Below are 24381 nucleotides of genomic sequence, written 5' to 3'. Positions count from 1 at the left end.
TCTACAAACTCTACCATCGGGGAGGAGGTACAGAAGCCTGAACACACGCACCAGCCAGTTTCGAAACAGTTTCTACCCTACTGTTCTTAGAATACTGAATGGACTCACAAACTCTTAACATTCGCCTGTACCTGTATTTTTGTTTTTGCTGCTGTTTACCTATTGTTCACTTATCTATGCTACTGAACTCGGTGATCTGCCTGTATTGCTCGCAAGACAAAGCTTTCCTCTGTGCCTCGGTACACGAGACAATAAATTAAATTAAATTAAATTCAGAAGCCTGGTGAATTATAGCCCAATTAACCTCACATCTTCCATTGGCAAATATCTAGGCCTATCATTAAGGACAGAGTGGCTGAAGATGTAGCTAATTTTCAGCTGATCAGAGACAGTAGTAAAGGCCCTACAAATCTCTATGAACTTTTTTAAATACGTGAGGAGAGAACCTCTGGGTCCTAACGTCCACTGGTCGTGTCTTACCCTTTGGAAAAAATCCAGCAATGAGATGATAAGCCACTTTTATGATCTTATTGTGGGGTGGGTTCTTGAGGAAGGGGTCTCAGGAGGAGTTGGAGGCTTGGATAGGGGTGCGGATTTGAGGCCATTCCCTTGCCCCCATCCCTGCCTCCATTGTCACTAGTTGGATAAAATGCAGGCTCTATTCCTTAACCTAGTTTGCAAGTTGTCATGGTTTCTCAGTTTGGAAACTAGGCAGCTTTGTCCACCAGGGGGCAGATAATTTGGAAGATGACGGGTTAAGGCCCTTAATTGACCATTTTGGTGGAAGTCAAGAAGGCCGTCTATGGATCATTTTAATTAATTACCGAGGTGGCAGGAAGAGGGTGAGGGGCCAAGCCCATTATATCACCTTCTGACCATCTTCAGGGAAGAGAAAATTCCACTTGAAGTATTGTCACCATGGCAAAACTGACAAAGATTGAGAAGAGTTCAGAGTTAATGCTGGAGGTGTTGAGATGGACTGTATCAGTTAAAAGCCCTGGCCCTATCAGACCCTCAGCCCCTCTTGAAAACACTTCAGACCTTCCCTCAGTTCGATTAGATTACTTACAGTGTGGAAACAGGCCCTCCGGCCCAACAAGTCCACACCGGCCCGCCGAAGCGCAACCCACCCAGACCCATTCCCCTACATTTACCCCTTCACCTAACACTACAGGCAGTTTAGCATGGCCAATTTACTTAACCTGCACATTTATGGACTGTGGGAGGAAACCGGAGCACCCGGAGGAAACCCACGCAGACACGGGGAGAATGTACAAACTCCACACAGACAGTCGCCTGACGCGGGAATTGAACCTGTGTCTCTGGCGCTGTGAGGCAGCAGTGCTAACTGCTGTGCTGCCGTGCTGCCCACATTGGAACCTCCCATTCCCAGGTATTTACCTGCAGTGACAGACTTCACACATACTGGTGAATCTTCTGAGACCATAAAACCGTAGTCCAGGAGTGGATCTTTGATAATCTTCACTGTGACCTTCAAAGGGCTGCTCGGCTGGTTTGTGTTAGCAGCTGCTCCATCGGCTGGACCTTGATTACTTCAATCACAAACAAAGCAAGGGTCACATTTGTCAATCATTGTCAGAATCTTATTATTTTCCATATTATTTAATCCACCTCTCACCCATCCTCACCACACCCCTTCAATCCCCCATCCCCCACCCCCAGCCTGGACTCGGTCAGGTTCCTGCAAAATTCTCACTCGTAGTCTCTCCCCATCGCATTGTCTTTCTGAGAGAGAGGTCATTGTAAAAGGGATTTCCTCTGCTTCTCTGTATCCACCTCAAAACTGACACACCCATTCTCTAGGAACCTGCCAAAACCAGGGTGAAAAATTCCAGCAAGCTGTTTCGAGAATGTCAAAGGATCAGAAGATTCTTGGTGAGTTAATAGAATCAAAGACAGAGGCTATGAGTCACAGAACCTCTGCTCTGTCCAAACTGCAGCAAATTGGCTAGGATGAGATCAAAATGTAGTTAGTGAATAAAACCAGGAAATTTTCAGCAAGTTCGGCAGCATCTGTGGAGAAACTTTCAGGTTAGTGAGTCACTGACACGCCCATTGAGGTGATTGATCAGTCCGTGGTCTAGAATGGCGGAACAGGCTCAAGGGGCTGAATGGTCTGCTCAGGCTCCAATATGCCTTCATCAGAAGTGGGTAAAGTCAGGGTGCAATTTCCCCTCCCTGGAGATGGTGAGGAAAGGGCAAATATTTGGTTGAGTTCACCCAGAGGTGTACTCAGTCCCTTTCTCACCACCTCCACTCCGGGCAGGAAAATCCATGGTGGGCATCCTCAGCCCGCCAACAAGTGAAGCTTTTGAATCACCAGCTAATAGACAATAGACAATAGGTGCAGGAGTAGGCCATTCAGCCCTTCGAGCCTGCACCGCCATTCAATATGATCATGGCTGATCATTCCTAATCAGTATCCACTTCCTGCCTTATCTCCATAACCCTTGATTCCAAGGGCCTAAGCCACTCATTGGGCTGAATACCCTCTCTCCCAGCTGGTGGGAACAGGGCGTGTTTTCTTCACAGGGAAGCTCCACTTGCCTGAATCTGGGGCTAATTGGGACAGGGAGGGTTACTCACCCCATCCCCAATAGTGTCCCCAAAATACCCACTTTCTTACCCACTGGTGAAGCTGGTCATGGTGTGCCACTTGTGCTTCCAACCCTGAGCCTACAAATTTCTGATTGAGCAGTTACCTCTGGGTGGGTGGTGGACAGGGCAAGGATTCAGTGAGCAGGCTCCTGATTGGACAAAGGAGAAGCCCTTAAGTACCAAATTGATGCTCAATCCAATGAACTTTCATGCTGGGGTGATAAAGAGAGCCTAAGTAGGTTAATGCCCCTTGAAGTCACCTATGCCCACATTTAGTACTCACCACATTAAATCCTAGCCTTAGGGATGTACCAGGTTTTAAGCAAATGCAAGGGTAGAGAGTGGAAAGAAAAAAACATGGGATGGTCTGTGCTGAGATTGAAGACTGGACAATAACAAAGTGGGTAATGGTGTTAGGCAAATTAAGTCAGAATGGAACAAATCAAGGAGCAAAACACGAATGTGGAGGAGGGATACACAATGACAACAGAGTCACTGCCACAAGATTGGCTGTTTTCCCTGGAGGCTGAGGGGTGACCTTACAGAGATTTATAAAATCGTGAGGGTAAATAGATAAGGACTTTTCCATGGGGTGGGGGAGTCCAAAACTAGAGGGCAGAGGTTTAAGATGAAAAGGGAAAGATTTAAAAGGGTCCTAAGCGGCAACGTTTTCACACAAAGGGTGGTGTGTGCATGGAATGAGCTGTCAGAGGAAGTGGTGGACATTGGCATAATTACAACAGTGAAAAAGCATCTGGATGGGTATATGAACAGGAAGGGTTTAGAGGGATATGGGCTAAGTGCTGGCAAATGGGACTAAATTAAGTTATCTGGTCCTCATGGATGAATTGGATTTAATACTCTTTTCGTGTTGCCCTGACTCTATAAATGATTCAGAGATCTGAATTATTGGGTTAGACATCAAATGGCCATGGGATTTTGATCCAGTGCTGGGAAACTTTGAAAATTCCAGTCCCAGACATTACCTTGGAATGCCATCTTCTGGGACAGTTGTGAATTTGAAAGGCTTAGGTTTAATTTTAAAATTTTGAGTGAATTCTCCCACCCTGATGTCATGAGAGTAATGACAAGTGTGGTGACAAAATAAGGTGAGAAAGAAAAAAGTGTAGATTTGCATCATTGCAAAAGAAGGTCTTGACTTGCCCTGAGCTTAGAAAGGTGAGTTCAAAGAGGTGATGACCTTATTTCAGTGCATTTGCAGTTCATTAAAAGCCCAATTTGACCGACTTACATCGCTTTTCCAAAACATCTCTCCTCTACCACGAAACGTAGACAGTGAAAATTCCCAACAGAAAGGTCAGAGCCAGTTCCTGACAATTATAGCTTGGTGAAGACCCATCCTGCCATCACCCAATGCACTTCACACATCGATGCTGACATGGCGGATTGACGCTCATTAACTTTAGCACCAGGTTACAGAATGTCAGAGACCATCATCACTCAGACTGCCAGCTGCTTACACACCAAATACAATTCGTGTGCTTTGAGTAAGTGGTGATGTGTGAACGTTAGAGGATCCACCACAGTCATTCAATCACACTATATGGGGATGGTCACAGTCAGTTCAAGTGATGTAGTGTAGTGATTACAGGTAGGTCAGTTGAGGGATCAATCTGTGAGGGTGTGGCCAGCTTTTCTTTGCAATGAGACAAAGGGAGAGACTCAGTATGACAGAGAGGGACACATAAGCGGAAGGAGGTGATGATGAGCAGGAGAGTGTTATGGACCAGACCAGACCCTCTCAAAATATTTTAAGAAGGTAGACTAGGCCCTAATTTTTTCTTATTTTAAAGACAGATGTAAAGTGCCATGTCCAGAACACTATTTACTGGTCAAACTACTTGATATTAAACAAAACATAATGTATTCAAATGCTATAGTTAAAATACAACAAAAGAAAGAAGAACTTAGAATAAATTAACTCGACTGGAAAACTTAACAGAACAATAGATACAACAACTATTATTAATTAACTGTTTCAATATAGTAGTATTCCATAAATATACCTTTTGGCAAAAAGGCAAATTCAGTAAACAGATTTTGTCTCACATGTAATCCAACAACCTACGAAGAGAACCGCTAGCTTTTGGCTATAATCAAGAGATGGGGAAAATAGGTTCCACTTTTTCAACATCACAATAGCAACCGATGCTGAATTTCAAAACTAAAAAAACTAAAAACTAGAAATCCTGATTTGTGAGAGCTGGCCACACCCATCCAGGCTGCACCTATTATTCCAACTTTAAATAAAAACAAGGCCTCCCAAGTTGTTTACTTTCTAGGCTCTCACTAGCCAATTCGGCACCTCTGCCTTAAAACTTTGCTTAATTGTAACCAGGACAAAACACACTTCCTAAAGCCACAGCATTGTCACAAGAAGTCATCAGGTGTCCCCAGTGAGTAAGCTGGAAATGCAGAAAGGGTTAGCAGTTTGGGAGGATGTGATGCTGTGAGCCCTTGGGTGGAACACGATGCATGCAAGTAGTTCATGAGCCTTGGCAAAGGCATGTGCCGTATCCTGAGTAAGAGGTAACAGAGAGAAGATGGTGGCACTTGATCTTGCAGAGTGCAGAAAATCTTTTCACTCTGTACACAGCACTGACCCACACTGCTCTTTATGCCAAGGTTGGTTGTCTTTGTTATGGTGTTCCCCTTTGGGGGATAGGGGAGGTGAGCAAGGATAAGGATTCCCATCCTCTCCCCCAGACAGCCCAGCAGCACCTTCAGATCTCTGTCCTGGAAGGAGCTTGTCTTTCCCCTTGAGACCGTTTCCAGATCGAGCCCCTGCAGGTCTGAGAGATCAATGCTGATTGGGAGAGTCTGAAGTAGTGGCAGCTGGGCTTTTGGGGCAGGGGTGGGTGGTACAAGGAAACCAGGAGAAGATCTTACCTGGAGCACAGGAAACACGATTTCATGAGAAATGCAGCCATCATCTCAGGATTATAATTAGTGAGGAGAAACGTAGAAGATGGTGTGAGAAAATTGATTGTGGGCCACTGTGAAACTCACTGGCCGTCACACTTTCAGGAGAAATCGGAGAATTTAGCCCGACTTCACTGTATTGGAAAGTACAGGATGTTCAAAGGATGTACTTGACAAAAAGTTTGTAAAAAAGCAACAGATCAGTTCAAATCAGCGAGATTTTTTAAACAAACGCAGAGGAAGTCTCCTTGCTGGGTTTGAATCTGATTAGAATGTTTTTGTTTAATTGGTGGGCAACAAGATTCCGTGCACTGAAGTGTTCCATGCAGACCCCAACTGGATGGCCTAACAGAGGTTACCATAGCAACACCCCTCTGCAGGTCAGGGGAAACAGCAGGGATGGCCTGCTCTACCACTTATTAAAATTGTGAATTATAAACAGGGGAGTTAGCCAGGTCACCACAGGAGGTGGAAGGAGCGAGCCCTCTACACTGTGCCCTATCTCCAGCCCTCTCCCTGTAACCACATTACGAGGTAAAAACAATGACTGCAGATGCTGGAAACCAGATTCTGGATTAGTGGTGCTGGAAGAGCACAGCAGTTCAGGCAGCATCCAAAGTGCAGCGAAATCGACTTTTCGGGCAAAAGCCCTTCCTGATGACCACACTATAACCACACTACCCCCAACACAAACACACACACAAACACCGCCAGACCAGAACACTGGGAGCAGACTGGAACATCTCACTGTCAACTCTGGTCAGCGACTGGAATCGGGTATTAAAGATGCTTCAGCTCTGAGTGAGAGCCAGTCAGACTATCATGATGCCCATATTAAGAAGCTAGACAGTATAAGTATGAACTGTATCTAACCTTTCAAATGTTTCGTACATTGTGACCACCCCCAATCAGTTCTTTGAAAATACCTGAGCTATGTTTGTGGAACAGTCCCCTTCTCTTAATCATCTTGCAATGGGATTTAAGAGTACATTTTACTATTTAGTATTTCTATTTCAAAAGGAATGTACATCAGACAAAGGTCAGGAGGCCTGACTTCGAGCCTACAGGACTACTGTCCAATGTCTAAGCTACAGTATTCTCTCAATTGTACAGAGATGTGAGCTGATGATCTGTGGGTGAAAATTACTTCTTTAATTGCGCAACAATTTTTCATGAAACAGTCTGGATTGTAACAAAGATGCAGCTGAAAGGAGTAGGGTATTTATGTTACATTAAATTTAATCTGACTTCAGGCTATCAGAAAACCGGTACTTCCAGACAAGGTGATTGACATGATCTCGTGCAGATTAATAATTCATAAAGGCTTTTAACGATGTAGCAATTGTGGCTCTTTGTTATATTATAGACAAGGGAAAATCAAAACTCTCAACAACTGAAAGCGCTTTGTGCTTCTGAAAAGGGTCATTCTGTTTTGTTTGTGAGATTTTATTTACAAAAACGATAATGCTTTTGGTGACAAAATGTAGTTTTATAAATTCAACGTTGACTTGCTTTACAGTACACGGCATGTAATGCCATAATTGAGAGAAATCAGCAAGGTAAAGGCTATGTTGTAAATGTAATATCCATGTTAATTTGCTGAGGCAGGTTCTGAGAATAGAAACCAGGATTTTATAAACCTCCCGGAGGTGGACCAGGAGGTAGAAGAGCTGGTGTAATGATGAGTGGCCATGTGTGATTGGCTGTTTGATGTGATACGGCCAAAAGGGCTTCGGGTTTTTGAAAAGATTCGTAGGGTTATGGATTTGGTCATAGATTCATTCGCTGAACTGGTGTGGTTTTCTGCAGACGTTTTGTCACCTTGCTAGGTGACATCATCAGTGTGTCTTCGATAAAGTGCTGTCGGTCTGTCCTGCCTGGTACTTGTGTGTCTCTGCTTTTTGGTACTTCCAGTTCTGTATCTGAATGGTTTGTATATCAGATCCTGTTCAATATGTTTATTGATTGAGTTCCAGCTGGAGTGACAGGCTTTAAGGAATTCTCTCATGTGTCTCTATTTTGCCTGTGCTGGGATGGTTACATTGTCCCAGTTGAATTTGTGTCCTTCGTTGTCCGTGTGGGTGGAAATCAGAGTACTGGTTCAGTCTGGCAGTGGGGAGTTGATGCTCATGCATTCATATAGTCAACTTTTCTTCCTGTTTGTCCTATGTACTGTTTTTCACAGGCCTTGCAGGGTATCTTTGTAGATTATGTTCATCCTGTTGAATGGGGGTGTCGGGTCTTTAACTTTTGTGAGGAGTTGGTGAAAAGTGTTTACCGGTTTGTGGGCCACTAAGATTCCTAGGGGTCTGAGTAGTCAGGTAGTCATTTCAAAAGGGCTTTTTCCCAGTGGAGGGAACGGATGCAGAGACTGTCCACCGGGGGGTCGGGGGGGGGGGGGGGGGAACGGGCTTTTTTTATTCATTTCTGGGACATGGATGTCACTGGCTGGCTAACATTTATTGCCTGTCCCTAGTTGCCCTTGACAAGGTGGGCAGGAAGATATCTTCTTGAACCGTTGCAGTCCATGTGCTGTGGGTAGACCCACAATACCCTCAGGAGGGAATTTCAGGATTCTGACCCAGCATAGTGAAGGAACGGCGATATATTTCCAGTCAGGATGGTGAGTGGCTTGGAGGGGGACTTAGTCAATGGTATTCCCATGTATCTGCTGCTCTTGTCCTTCTGAGTGGAAATGGTCGTAGGATTGGAAGGTGCTGTCTGAGGATCGTCGGTGAATTGCTGCAGTGCATAATGAAGATAGTACACACTGTTGTCAGTGATGGAGGGAGTGGATGTTTGGTTGCAAAAACATAATTGAAGCCCCAATTAGGGGTCATTTTGCTGGTGGTGAGGCAATCGCCCCCGATGCAGGGGGAAAGCCAGTTAAATGGTGGCAGCATCTCAACAACAGCTCAACGTTCAGGACTGATAGCTCAGGGAGGGAGCTGCAAGCAGTTCCAGCAGCTGCAATGATCGTCTTGCAAGGTTTGCACCTCCAACTCTCAGCTCCTGATTTTATCTATTTTTTCAAACTTCCCTGGCTGAGCTCCCAAGGTCTTGTACCTCAGCAGCACCCACCTCTCTCTCTCTCTCTCTCTCATTGAGATTATTAAGCTCTTTGACTGGGCCAGCAGCATCAGCTTCCCTCATTGATAGTGGGCCTGTGGGCAACTCGTGATGAGTATCTAACCAATGGAATCAAGGTCCGTCTTACAGCTCCTTTCATCATGCATCAAACATCAGGTGGATAGATAAGCCTACAAGAACAAGTCCCACATGATTCAGGGCTTTCTATTGAGCTCACTGCCCCCTATCACGTCAAATTGCATCTTCTAACGTTCTTTAAATGTCATTCCCCTCAGTCAATCTACACGATCCACCAGCAAGGTCCACTCAATGCTGCTTGCCTCCCTTCCCTATTGCTCCAAAAGTCTCAACAGTTCTACTCCCTCACTTCAAACAGAAAAATTGATTCCTACCAACGCCTCGACACCGCAGTATCAACCTTGCCTTTCTCTTCCAGCCCCTTCACGGTGCCAAGGTGTGAAGATTATCATTGCATTTTTAATTTGGGTTTTGATTTGGGTTTCTTTTTCCACTAGAAGTTGCAACTTGATACAGCAGGGAGTGGTGACCAGAAGACTGTAAGATACAGGAGCAGATTTAGGTAATTCAGCCCATTGAGTCTGCACTGCCACTCAATCATGGCTGATATATTTCTCAAGTAAAAAGTGAGGTCTGCAGATGCTGGAGATCAGAGCTGAAAATGTGTTGCTGGTTAAAGCACAGCAGGTTAGGCAGCATCCAAGGAACAGGAAATTCGACGTTTCGGGCCAGAGCCCCCTGATGAAGGGCTCTGGCCCGAAACGTCGAATTTCCTGTTCCTTGGATGCTGCCTAACCTGCTGTGCTTTAACCAGCAACACATTTTCAGCTCTGATATATTTCTCAACCCCATTCTCCTGCCTTCTCCCCAGAATCCATGATCTCCTTCCCAATCATGAAACTATCTATCTCTTTCTTAAAGACACACAATGGTTTAGCTTCCACAGTCTTCTGTAGTAATGAGTTCCCCAGATTCACCACTCTCTGGCTGAAGAAATTCCTCTTCATCTCAGTTCTAAAGGGTCATCCTTTCACTCTGAAACTGTGCCCTCAGGTCTTCGTCTCTCCTACTGGTGGAAGCATCTTCTCCACATCCACTTTATCCAGGCCTCTCAGTACTCTGTAAATTTCAATCAGATTCCCCCTTCATTCTTCTAAATTCCATCAAGTACAGGCCCAGAGTCCTCAACCACTCACCACACAACAAGCCTTTGTCCCTGGGATCATTCTTGTAAACAACCTCTGGCTCCCCCTCCAATGCCAGCATATTCTTCCTTAGATATGAGGCTCAAAACTGCTCCTAATATTCCAAACACAGTCTGACCAGAGCCTCATAGAGTCTCATCTCTGCTCTTACAGTCTCAAGCCTGCTCTGCCATTCAATAGGATCACGCCTTATCTGACATTCTTCATGTTCCACTTTCCAGCTCTTTTCCCGTAACCCTTGATTCCCCAACTGAGCAAGAATCTAGCTGTCTCAGCCTTAAGTACACAGAAGGACTCTGCTCCAAATAGCTCACTGTGCAAGAAGTTCCAAAGACTCACAAACCCCTGAAAGAAGAAATTACTCCTTACATCAGTCTTAAATTGGTGCCTTTAATTGTGAGACTATGCCCTTTGCCCCTAGATGTTCCCTTGAAGGGAAACATCCTCTCTGCATTTACCCTGACAAGTCCATTAAAAATCTAAAATGTTTCAATGAGATCACCTCTCATTCTTTTAAACTCCTGGGAGTAGAGTACCAACCTGTTTAACTATGGTTTGTAAGATAATCCACCCATTTCAGGGATCCTGGTGAACCCAGGAGAGCTTGATAGAAAGTTGAGAAGATTGTGGATTTGTTCTTGATACTGTATCCATCTTGTAGACGTTTGGGGCACAGCAAAAGATCACATGGGCTTGTCTCTGGATTGACGTTAAATATAATCACCACTATCCCTACTCAGGACTTTTTGTCACACCTCAGGTTAAAGGAGACATCTCATGAACACAACTGAGGATGTCAATCCGGGTGTTCCCCAACAGGAAACCCAGGATGAATCAGGACATACAGAACCTGATAAAAACCAGGTGTGAGGCCTTCAGATCAGGAGACCCACTCAAATATAAGGAATTCAAGTATGACTTCCGCAGAGCTATTAAGACAGGACCAATACCGATCCAAACTAGAGACCCAGACTGACACCTGGAGACTATGGCAAGGACTGAATGACATCACAAGTTCTAAAAAGAGTCAGTGCAAGATAGCTGACAATGATACATCCCTCCCAGATCATCTCAACACCTTCTATCCTCGCTTTGAGCAGAATTTCAGCAGAGAGGTAACACCTAATATGACAAGTCCTGACGACAGTCACTGCATCAGAGGTCAGATCAGTTTTCCTTCACGTGAATCCAAGGAAAGTGATGGGACCAGACAGAGTACCAGAACGTGCACTCATGTGCAGATCAACTGGCAGAGGTCTTCTCGGACATCTTCAACCTCTCCCTGCAGCAGGCCACTGTCCCTGCCTGTTTCAAGAGGGCCAACATCACCCCTGTGTCTAAGAAGGCTCATGCAGTATGTCTCAATGACCACCACCCAGTGGCCCTAACTTCGGTGGTCATGAAGTGCTTTGAAAGGCTGGTCATGGCATTAATCAACTCCAGCCTCCCCACTACTCTTGATCCACTCCAATTTGCTTATTGGACCAACAGATCCATGTCAGATGCCATATCACTTGCCCTTCACTCCTCCCTAGAACATCTTGACACCAAGAACTGCTATGTAAGAATCCTACTCATTGACGACAGTTCAGCCTTCAACACTATTATCCCCTCGATTACTAAACTTACTGATTTGGACTAAGCCCCACTCTCTGCAACTGGATCCTCAATTTCCTGACCCACAGGCCACAATCAGTGAAGACTGGGGTCAATATTTCATCCTCACTAACACTCAACACTGGAGCCCCCCAGGGGCACGTACTCAGCCCCCTACTATATTCACTGTATAACCATGACTGCATCGCCAAATACCAGACTAATGCCATTTACAAGTTCGCTGATGACACCATCATAGTCGGTCAAATCTCAGATGGTGACGAAACCGACTACATACGGGAAGTGGAAGACCTGGAAAAATGATGCACTGAGAACAACCTAGCTCTCAATGTCGGCAAAACCAAGGAACTCATTATTGACTTTCGGCGGGATATTACTCATCCTTTTATAGGATCACCATCAAAAGCAATCTGTCTGGATGTATCACTATCTGGTCTGGTAGCTGTACCATTCAAGATCAGAGACGGTTACAGAGAGTGGTGAACTGAGCCCGGACACTCACAAAGGCCAACCTCCCATCTATAGAATCCATCTACCAGGCCCACTGTCAAGGAAAGGCCAGCAGCATTCTCAAAGATCCATCCCAACCTGGCAATGTTTTTCTACAATCTCTGCCATCGGGGAGAAGGTACAGAAGCCTGAACAAATGCACCAGCCAGTTTTGGAACAGTTTCTATCCTACTGTTGTTAGAATACGGAATGGACTCACAAACTCTTGACATTCACCTGTATCTGTATTTTTGTTTTTGCTGCTGTTTACCTATTATTTACTTATCTATGCTACTTAACTCTGTGATCTGCCTGTATTGCTCGCAAGACAAAGCTTTTTACTGTGCCTCGGTACACGTGACAATAACTTAAATTCAATTCAATTCAATTCAATTACTCTCTTTTAAAGAGACACATTCATAGCATTTGCCTCAAATGAGTCCGGACTGTTTTGTTCACCAGAAGAATTATGAATGGAACTGAACCGTGCAATCATGGGTGAACATCCCTACTCCTGACATTAAGATGGAGGGAAGGTTATTGTGGAAGGAGGTGAAAATGGCCGAGTCTAGGACACTTCCCCAACTCCCCCCTCGATCCCAAACCTCCAACATCTGCTCCCATTTAACAGTTCTTAGGAGTTAAAATTCAGCTGGATTTGTTGGATACAGTAGAGTTTATATCCCAAGGAGATTGGGAGGCCAGCAGGACTTGAAATGCAAACATTGAGGTTCAAGATGGTTTACATATTCACTAATGGCACCCAATTACTATCATTTTAAACTCACAAATATTGGAATACAAATATTCTTATACCAAGATGGTAAGAACAGAAATATTTGAACTTATACAGCATGACTCACCGTGTCCCAAAATGTTTATAGTGAATGAATTACTTTGGAAATGTAGTCACGTAAGTGCAGAGAAATGCAGCATCCAATTTCTGCACAAAAAGATCCCACCAGGAGCAATAACTTAAATGGACAATTATGATGTTGGTTGAGAGGTAAACATTGACTGAGACACTGGGTGTACTCCCCATTCTTGTTTGAAAAGTGGTTCTGCATCTTTTACTGCCAGCAGACAGAGATCAGTTCAATGTCTCAAGTCACAAATGGCACCTCAGACAGTTTAGCACCCTTTCAGAGCTGCAGTGAAGTGTCAGCCTCAATGATGAGCTCAAATCCCTGGAGTGGGGAATATTGAACCTAAAATCTGATGACTCAGCAGCATCTAGTGCTCAGATACTACAGCTACATTGTACCCTTTGACACATCAAAAGTGGATATGAGAAGCAAACAAAGAAATTTACAAGATTAAGTACCATTACATGTTGTGAAACAAAAAATTATGATAATGTAAATGCTATTACACAGATGGCATATAGATAAAATCTATACAATATTGATAGGTCACAAAGATTTAAAAGTACACAGGCACAGCAATTGTACTGGCAATGGAAACAGCTCTGTAATGAAGCTCAAGTCCTGAACGTGCCCCCACAGGTCACAACAGTCATTCATTGTTATTTCTATGGGGAACTCTTAATTAATCTGGAGATGGGACTACTTCGAATTAAGGATGGCAGCAGGTTTGCGATTCTGGGAGGTCAGTTAGAGGCATTGGAGCGGCAGCTTGCAACTGAGTAAGACACAGACAACACTTCAAGAGGAGGGTCTCTTACAACTTACAAAAAAAACCTGCCTTACAGTTAGAATTAAGTTAATTGTTATGCAGGTCTCTACTGTAGGGTGGAAAGGGGTGGGAACAAGATATAAAATGTAAATGATTTTATCCACAGTTGCAGATAAATGAATAAAATGTAAATATTCACATTTGTAAAATTTCAATAAAAATGTAAACAAAGCACTATAGATAAGTGTAAGATGTAAACTGTGAATGAATTACACTATAGTATAAGGAGAATACATGGATCAATTCCTACTTCATTGTGAATAATATATGAAACAGAATGAATTATTTTACAGATGGGAATTAATTGAATGATTTCCTTCATTGGTTGGATTAAAACTTGAATGGATTCTTCTACAGAAGGGAAGAGAATATTGCAAAAAATGTGAAGTTGTTTTGCAGAGATGGGCTGAAAATATGTTGCTGGAAAAGCGCAGCAGGTCAGGCAGCATCCAAGGAACAGGAGATTCGACGTTTCAGGCATAAGCCCTTCTTCCTGAAGAAGGGCTTATGCCCGAAACGTCGAATCTCCTGTTCCTTGGATGCTGCCTGACCTGCTGCGCTTTTCCAGCAACACATTTTCAGCTTTAAAATGCGTTACCAATGATCACAGATTACTTGTATATTAAACAAATGGAACCATTTTCTATTGATAATATTAGTCATGTTATCAAATTTTTTCTCAACATGATGTCCATAGTGCCTTTACTCCAGATGAAGCCAGCTACATTGGCAAAGCCTACTGCGTGGGTTATAGCTCTGACATCATCTTGAGGAAACAAGGTGAAATGGTGTGATGTAGCACAAATTACATTAGTCATGGCTTTAATATATGTGGGCTGAGGATTGGGAGATCTCACATAGATTCCCAGAGGACAATTGAAAGTAGCCAGTTGCATAAAACTTTAGGATGATGACCTCTGGGACAGGATGGCCACTCACTTCTTCAGGTTGTAGGTCACAAACCAGCAAATTCTAACAAGGTGTGCCAGAGCATTTTCGTTCACAGTGGCACTGTGCCTTGCTGCACTGGAGGAGATGACAGTGGAGCCAAATACTCAAGTCCCCTCTACAGCTTCGGGACCTTTTGCTGTGAATTGTTCACATGGAGGCTGTTCATCAGCCACTGGAGGTTACTGCTGTTCCTGAGCTTGCTATTGCATTTGTATCTCCTCAATGTGTCTGCTCCTTCACTACACCACAGTCACAGTGATAGTGATTGTTTGAACCGGTGTGGGGAATCCAAGAAACGAGACTGCTCCTTGGTAATGTTAGCATTTGTATCACACATAAATAGCAGCTTGCATTATCCTCAACAGTGAGATATGGAGGACTCCAACAGGGAAGGACCCTGGATGCCTGTTCATGGGCCTTTGACATAGTGGATATTATTCTGATGCACACATCATGTGACACATCATGCAAATGCAGTAAGTGATTGTAAGTGCAACATGATTAATGAGACCTTGTCCCACCTCCATTCTATCTTTCCGATATCTTTAACCTGTACTGTGTAAGTGGCTGAATGATGCAATGGACCCTTGAAAGGCCTCAAATTGCTCCAAAGTAGAGAATGAACAATTACTCCATTAGTCCAGGTTGGTGACAGCAACTTTTCGTCTCCATTGCTCATTTGTCATTCAATCTTATTGTAACAATTATATTATTTTCTACTAGTTTACAGATGTATGTAATCATGCCCACACATTTTCATGCAAACTAGAGCTGTAAACTAATCAATGAAATTTCAAGTGCAAATTGTCCCTTTTTCCCAAGTGGGGTGAAAGTAGAACTATCCCACATGAACTGTAAAAGAAATTGCCATTTTCAGTCAGGATGTAACTAAATTAAAACCTTTCAACAAGGACAAGCAGTTCATGAACTGGCAGAATTTGTTTATGTGGCAAAATAACTTATGGAATAAAAGATTCCAGAAATCTGTGAGGGTAAAATATAATGTTGGAAACAATAGAACGCAAACAATTTTGGAGAATGTCAAAAAGATTGTTCTGAGGAAAAAGTTAACAGGCAGTAGTACAAAACAAATCACACGAGAAATTTGAAATGTGATCTATCAAAGTTAAAGGCAGGAATGGAATGGGAATGTTGCATGGATAGAAAGTGCCATAGCATACACCCAAGATTTACTAAGTTTTGAATTGGGAGAAACTAAGAACTCGCTCTAAATAAAAAGTCAAACAAAACATTTTATTTTGAGAGTTTTTTGCAAATCAAATGCAAGAATGATAAGTTATCCAACTATTAAAATACAATTAATTGCTCATGGCTTTCAAACAATGCAAGCAGAGTGAATGTTACTTCTGAGCAATATTACACCTTAGTCTTCAATTAGTCTTCAAAGAAAATAAGGAAAAAGTAACAGGCATTCAGGTGCAGGCATACCAGTGAAAGTACTTGCCACAATCACATATAAGACACTGAGTTCACATACTCATGTATTGTTGTGTCAAAAGAGAGCCTACCCATGTATGATCTGAATGGCCTGCGAGAAAGTTGTTTCTATTAAAAGAGTACACATAGTGAAGGCTCAAAGTGATATAGGGCCTTGAACCACAAATAGGAATACAAGGATTATTTTGAGGATTAAGTGGTTTGTTAGAATTGATAAACAAAGTTTCCTAGTGATATTGTCTTACAGGGATATGATAAATGATATTATACATGATAAATATAAAAGAAGATAAAATAGAGAACTTATAGGACAATAAAGAAAATAAATTAAACAGTGATTGTTAATGCAAATACTTTTGTTTGATAAATGGAAAAGGCATTTGTATTAGTTATTTTTGGAGAAAATGTTCTTGACTTACTTAATAGACTCAAGCATTATTTTTGTGTTCAATCTTCATTCAAATTTTTTCTTCATTCTCCATTCTTTTTCTTTGTACATTAAACATTACCAGACAGAACATTTGGATATCTTTACGTAACTCAGCTGTAGCACTTTGGAGTTTAAATCAGAGGATTGTGGATCCAAGTTACCCTTCAGGGATTTAGGCTTACATTTCAGTCTGTTAATGAAGGATCAGAGTACCTAATGATGTGTTACTTATTACAAGAGGCATTGAACGAGGCTATATCAACCTGATCTGGTGGACATAAAAGATTGCATTACATTATTAAAAACAAAGTTCTCCGTAGTGTCCTAAATTAACTGGTTGTTATCTAATTATTATTTACAGGTCCTTGCTGTTCAGAATTTAAATTGGTTATGATCATCATAGAGACCAAAACTTTGTAAAAATAAATATTGGGTGAAACTTGACCAGCTCCATGTGGTGTGGCTTATGGCAAGCTGAGCGGTCCAGTCAATTGGGATTTTCGGCAAAGCCAATCTTGTCAGTTGAGATCACCTCACTGCACTTTGTTTGCTTTTTTCAAATATTCTTGCTAGACAGCAGCAAATACCCAACTGATGATCGCTATAGTTAGTTAAGTGGCTGGTTAACAGATCAACTTATCACGAGTTGTGATCTTACCAGACAAACTATCTGTCAGAAAAAGTCAACAAGGAGACCAGAATGGACTCTTGGTCGGTTCAATATAACTGCTTTCTCCAGGAGATCCATGCTGGCCACAGACAAACTAGAAAGTAGAGCCGGATCCACAATCACCAGCTGCACATACCCGTCCCACTGCTGATAAAAGCACGTTACTTTCAAGCAGGCATTGCCACCATTCTGGCATCTTCCAACACACTGGTACTGTGCCCTGCAAGGCCACATTGTTCCAGAAGTGCCCACCAGCAACTTGCAGTGAATGGCTGTATTGGGCAGAGGGAACACACAGGCAAAGGAACCCATTCCATAGGCATTACCAGGCTGTCTACCAGGGCTGTTCCCTTGTTCCCTCAGTGTGTATTTCATGGTGCCTATTTGAACTGTCCTCTGTATGCAGACTTTGCTTGCCCTGCCAGGGGTTGGCTGGCACAGTCAGACAATCAGGCAGATGGATATGATGTAGGGTATATGCCCAACAAGGATGTGTGCCATATCATATTGGAACCTGTACCACATGGCCTCAGTGTCCGCACCAAACAAACTGAAATGGTAGCAAGCAGTGCGCATGCTACAAAGTCATGGGGGAGTAGTCCACAGAGAGGTCCAAGAGGACACTTGTCAGTCAGGGGTCTCAGCACAGATAGTCAAGGGCAGCCTCCCATTCTAGCCCTGGGTTTAGTCACACACTGGTGCATGGTCAGGGTGGTGTTGCACAGAGGCACGTGCCTCTGTGCTCCAGGGATAGGGTCAGTCCTTTGTCTCCATAGGGATCAGTCCAGTAGGAGAGTACTGTCATGATTAGGGATATGTGTGTCAAACAGCCAGAGATGTGGGTAGGCCAGGACCCATGCTGCCAGGTCTGGTCGCTCAAGAGAGTGGGCCACAGTCAGCCAGCTGTCTCCATTCACAGGAATTAAGGAGGACGGGTCGAGTGAAGAGTAGGCTGGGATGTGGGCGCGAGTTTTAATCCCATGGACAGAGCTTGGATAATGACTTGGAAAAGTGTGAAGCCTGTGGGGGTTAAGGGAATGGCATTTAGAGAGGAGAGCTTTATATTGGGGGTCTCAACAGCATTTTGGTATTGATGCTGAGGACCACTCACTGTCATGTTAATCATGATGCAAATGGATGGCACGTAATACTGAGGAGAACTGCTGCCATATGCAGGATAAGTGAGTGGACTTGTGAAGGAGGAAGCTGAACTCTAACCATTCACTGGGCCTTCATTGGGGAACAATATTCTCCTTCGACACATGAAATACTGGTCATGCAAGGATGTAGTATGCCAATGCACTTTCCTACAACATTCACTGTCTGGGTTGTACTTCCCAAAACTCACTGTAATAAGCACTGCTACCCATATAGTCAGCCAAAATATGGGCAATGACGAGGAGGAGGTCTAATATGCTGAAATGAGCTGCTATTATGATTGCTAGATCTGCTTCCACAATGTACTTGATGATCATCACAGACCCGCAACCACTGCACCTGCTTAATGGCAAAGTGATACTCCGAAGCACTATTTACTATCTACAGCCAGGATAAAGATAGGAACAACTACATGAATGGTGAAACGCAAAGGTTTATGAATTTACATACTATTGAATATGAAATGAATTTGAAAAATGAGCAATGATAGCAGTGAATCATTGGCGTTTCTGCATTTCCCCTGAGTCCTGATTGCCTGCCTGCCAACCCTCCCAATACAAATGTACAAGGTCCCTCATCACCCAGGCCACAAGGTCATCTCCTGCCAGGGGCTCAGCAAGTGCCTGGTCTCTGGCAGATCTCCTACTATAAATGGCCTGGGCATTTCTTCCTTTACCATGGGGCAGAGTTGCACATGTGTGACCTCATCGAGCCCAGTGTTATGTCATCATCCTGGAGTAGGGGGAGTGAAGTGTCCAGGAGGTAGTGCAGAAGATGGTCCCTCCATGCTTCCATGATGATCTTGGGACAATGGGGATCCCTTCTCTGTGGGAAATGTTTCCGTCTGTATGGGATAAAGGGGGAAGGTATTGCAGCCACTGGTTAGTCATGTCTTCTCTGTTCCTGTCTTCTCCTGCTCAGAGCTGAAAATGTGTTGCTGGTTAAAGCGCAGCAGGTCAGGCAGCATCCAAGGAACAGGAAATTCGATGTTTCGGGCATAAGCCCTTCATCAGGAAGGTCAGGAGTGCTTTTCTCAAGAGTGGATGATGTCAGTCCACTGTGTTATGGGGTATCTTCTCCTGTAAAGGCATAAAGGGGGAAAACAAATAAGGCACAAGAGAGGGAACAATATTGAGATGTTCCAAGGGATCGAGGAAGCAGAGCCGAGGGCATGTTACATTAGTGATATAAAAGGATGCGAGAAATGATTTCAAATGAGGGTAAGTGTTGTATACAACAGAAGGGGTGCCACAGCATGAGCATTGGTGGGAGATGAATGCAGTGGCTTTGAAAGGTTTGAGGTAGCAGAGAGCACTCACTCTGATGGAGTAGAGAAGATCATTGACCTTCTCACCCTGGAAGTAGTATTGATCCAATGACCATCTTCAACCTGGCTGGCATGGTGAGATGGCGTTCTTCTGGGATGTGGACTCCACTCCTCTCCACTGCCCCATCCTCAACAATCCCCAGCTGCCTCTCTGAGAACTGTGGTGTCAGCTAACCCTTCTCTGTCATCTCTCCTGATGCCTAACCCTGCTGAACAGTGTTTGAAAGATGCAGCAGCCTCAAGGAATGCTGAGTGGTGATTTTCTCCATGAACTGAGATAGAGATAGGGCAGGGACAGGACATGATTCTCACCAGGAGGATTCCAATGGCAATTGAAGTGACAAGTTTCGCAAGTTACAGTGAGAAAGCTCACTCAGCCTCACAGTGAGAATTGTTCCACCAAACTCGCTGGCAACTTGCATAAGCCAAAAAATGCATAATATTCAGCCTTTTCCCAATGACCAACAGAAATCACTGCACAATCAGATTTCACATTTTAAATTATTTTCAGTAAGAAACTAAAATCAATACCAACTAAATATTATTTTGTTAGCAACTCGGACACTCAAGTAAGGTTTCTTACACTATTAGCTAATTAAGACAGCTGAAAACCATTCCATTTTTAAGTTATGCCGCAACCTCAATATATAATGCAGTCTTGTAGATAAAATCCAATCCCTTCCAGCAGCTGCTTCTTTCTCCCTTCCACATTGCAGAGGGTCTTTCAACGTTTTTTTGTAAATTGCTTCACTCAGTCTTCAAGCATTTCCAGTAGCAAGGTACCCTTTGGAAATTCATGGTTCCTAAATCTCCACTTTGGCGATCACAACTGCCTTTGCCTTCAACTTTTCCCAACCTAATTTCTCACTGCCATCTGATGCCTGAATCTAGGAGTCTGTATCTAGACTATTACCCCTCTTTTGTATCAATAGCATTTGATTTGTTATGGATTTCCAACTGGGCCCATGTGTCCTGACAATCAAATCACTTCCTGACAGCTTTCAAAATAATTACCAGCATCTCTTCAGGACATTTGTTTTCATTCAAATTTAACGGGACATTTTAAAGTCTTGCATTCATAATAGCTGCTATGTTTCTTATATTAAAGTGATGACATCAGACATACATCATTGATTTGATTTGATTTATTGTTATTTGACGGTAAAGAACTATAAAACAGACAAAGATGCTGAAAGACCAAATATAACTCTAACAAGTAAAGAAAACAGGATGTAAAAAAAAAGTGTTGTTTGTGTTTTCACGTAAACTCATATATTTATGTTTAGTCAATAAACAATGATAAAACAAATTTCAAATAATCAATTTTGTCAATGTCGTTAATTAGCAAAATTACTCCCAAGTTTGAAAAGAGGTAATTCCAATTGTACATGATGTTCTAACTTCCAAAAACGCTTGTGAAATGTTTACTTTGTTAAGTGACCACCAAGCTCTTATGATCATATTTTAATTCAAAGAATCAAAATGCCATCCACAGCGAAAGCAGGGCTTCAATATAGTGCATTGATTTTTAGTGTTCATCTGTACAATATTAAATGTTGAAAGTCATGCAAAAGTAGGTTTCTTTCCACATTTCATCAGAGAATCACCAAAGCGTGGAAGGAGGCTGTATCACCCCTCCACAGATCATCCCACCCCTATTCCTGTCATTCTGCATTTCCAATGGCTAATCTACCTAGTCTGCACACTATGGGCAATCTGCACATCTTTGGACTGTGGGAGAAAACCCATACAAACACAAAGAGAACAAACCCAGACACCTGACACTATGAAGCAGCAGTGCTAACCACTGAGCCACAATGCAGCCCATGAAGACTGATACATTTCTGGCCACTGAATTACTTGTCATGCAGAAATGACTTGCCAGTGTCTGACAGAGAAGTAGTCTAAAAGCCCACTGCAGTTTGTAGCCCCATCACCAAGTTGCATTTATCTTCAAAACGGAGCTGAAAGTTTGCTAGTTTTACAGAAATTACCAGTAACCCAGCATCTTTGGTTGAGGCAAATCAATCAATGTCACAGTTCCAACAATGAAGTGGAGTTGATCATCAAAGTCAAACTCATATCTGACAGTGTGAGATGTTGAGAGAGCTAATGGAAATGAAACAGAATGCCCAGGCTGAAAGAGAAAAAAGACAGATAGGTTAATTAAGGTATTTAGGAAGGAAGAAGAAACATGTTGCACTTCTCAGTATTTCTGGCCCAACTCACTTTTTAAAAACACATACTGGTGTTAAGGGAAAACATATTCTTTCCAATAAAACCAATGAAGCAATCCAATTTGTTGAATTATCAGCTATAGTGATTGTTGGTTTAGTTATATAGTATTCTAAGAAATTATGAACATGCACAATTTACATTAAACACAATTTTTGTAAACAGAGAGGGAGTGTACTACATGCAAGATCTGAGCATGTTGTTATATTTTCCTCTCTGTTGTTAGGGAGTTATAAAAATAGTTATTTCAATAACAAAATCTGTTCCTGGGTGGAATGTGAGTAATGCTGGCATGATCCATATTTTGTGCTTGAGAAGATAATAAGTCATCATCTTGAATTCTACTATCCACTTAGCTTAGTTACAGTCAAAGCACTGTTGGACATGGAGTTCAAGGATTTTGGTGTAGGCATAATGATGAGTCAAATTGACATGCAACTTGGAAGATAACTTGAAGGTAGTGGTGCATCTGCCTTTTCTCTTTTAAATGGTAGAAAACACAGGGTTAGAAAGTACTGTCAAAAAAACCTTAACGTGCTGCTCCAGTGCAACTTGGTGATGGTACATGCTGAAGTCGTGATATTCTGTTCGTGAAGGGACTGAATGTTTAAGGTAATGGATGTGGTTCTGATCAGATGGGCTGTTTTGTCCTCGATGTTATTGAGCTTCCTGAGTTTTATGGAGTTTCACTCATGTAGATAAGTGAGTGTATTCTATTGCGTACTTGAATGATGCCTCTTAATGGTGAAGAAGTCCAGATGAAGCTCAAGTTTTGTGTGGAATCGAACCATAATGAGTGAGTTATAATCTTTACAACTGTATCCAAGTGAAACCTTCTGCTGTTGGAACTGTGGTGGACCATAGTTCTGCTTGCGTCATTGCTCCCCAGCGCTGTTCTGAAGAAGAGTCATATTTAACCTTTAATGTTCTGAATCAATCTGATTTAACACAATGACAGTGCGACACAACACAATGGAATATGTCCTCGGTGTGAAAAGGGAACTGTGTCTCTACTCAAACTATTCAGTGCAATACAATCATGAACAGATGTGTCATGATAGATAGATCAGCAAAGACAAAGTAAAGTAGATTTCTCCCTTAAATTGGTTGTCTCAACAAAAACAGAAATTGGTGGAGAAACTTATCTGGTCTGACAGCTTGATGAAGGGCTCTGGCCCGAAACGTCGAATTTCCTGTTCCTTGGATGCTGCCTGACCTGCTGTGCTTTAACCAGCAACACATTTTCAGCTTCTGTGAAGAGACAAACAGAGTTAATGTTTTGAGTTGAAACTTATGATTTCCATAACTCACAATTCTTTGTTTTATTTTGATTTTCTCAATGACTGCTGCAAGTCCAATTAAACATGTTTATCCTTCCATACTCAGCCAGTTCAGTGAAGGGACTGAATGTTTAAGGTTCTGATCAGATGGGCTGTTTTGTCCTCGATGTTATTCAAAATCTCCATCCAGATCACACTTTGTGCACTTGCCAAGATATTGATGAACAAAGAGACCTTGGAGTGCGGGTTCCTCTAAAGTAGAGTCAGAGGTAGAAACAGGATTTCAAAGAAGGTATTTAGGGTGTGTTTGCCTTTATTGATCAGTGCATTGAGCGTAGGAGTTGGGAGGTCATGCTGAGGTTGTACAGGTCATTGGATGGCCATTACTAGAATACTGCATTTGATTCTGGTCTCCCTGCTATAGGAAAGATGATGTGAAACCTGTAAGGGTTCAGAAATGATGTACAAGGATTTTGCCCGGGTTGGAGTGTTTAATCTATAGGGAGAGATTGAATAAGCTCGGGCTATTTTCCCTGGAGTGTCAGAGGCTGAGGGGTTGACCTTATAGGGGTTTATAAAATCATGAGGGACATAGATAGGATGAATAGCCAAGGTCTTTTCTCCAGGGTAGCAGAGTACAAAACTAGAGGGCATAGGTTTAAGGTGAGAGGGGAAAAATTTAAAAGGGACTAAAGAGTAACTTTTTCATGCAGAGGATAGTGCATGTTTGGAATGAGCTGCCAGACGAAGTGGCAGAGGCTGGCGCAATTACAACATTTAGAAGGCATCTAGATGGATACATGAATAGGAAGGCTTTCAAGTGATATGGGTCAAACGCTGGCCAATGCTAGATTAACTTAGGATGTCTGGTCGGCATGGACGAGTTGGACAGAAGGTTGTGGAACCCAATGACTCTATTATCTTTGCTGTGTGTAGACTATTTATTGCACTGCATTAGCAGTTTAGAATAATTGCACAACTAGCATATATGCAATCATCAAAAAAAGGATGTTGATTGTACATGGATTGCTTGTTAGCTATGTGCTTTATTCTGTGCAGCTGCAAACCCATACAGTTTAGAGGGACCATTCTTAGCTATCACCAGTGTTACCCAAATGGTTTTCAATGTGAAGGAGTATGGCGGTAATCAGGAGAAGGTTTCCTTTCCCAATAATGAGTTAATGTCGTGAGACTTC

At 42.7% G+C, this 24381-nt stretch overlaps 1 protein-coding gene across 1 annotated transcript in view; it reads right to left on the bottom strand.

Moving 5' to 3' along the window:
• LOC132819988 (FERM and PDZ domain-containing protein 1-like) overlaps positions 1-17560 on the bottom strand; it is a 53830-nt gene extending 36270 nt beyond the window's left edge. Inside the window, exons 1-2 of the mRNA XM_060831922.1 lie at positions 17322-17560; positions 1402-1553 (exon numbers count right to left, since the gene is read on the bottom strand). Of these exons, the coding sequence (XP_060687905.1) occupies positions 1402-1553; positions 17322-17560 (391 nt within the window). The remainder of the gene's footprint in view (positions 1-1401; positions 1554-17321) is intronic.
• Positions 17561-24381: the final 6821 nt, after the last annotated feature.

The sequence above is a fragment of the Hemiscyllium ocellatum genome, chromosome 11 (assembly GCF_020745735.1).
Source record: "Hemiscyllium ocellatum isolate sHemOce1 chromosome 11, sHemOce1.pat.X.cur, whole genome shotgun sequence".
Taxonomy (NCBI): domain Eukaryota; kingdom Metazoa; phylum Chordata; class Chondrichthyes; order Orectolobiformes; family Hemiscylliidae; genus Hemiscyllium; species Hemiscyllium ocellatum.
The sequence above is the reverse complement of the archived record's forward strand: the minus strand, read 5'-3'. Positions and strand labels throughout refer to the sequence as shown.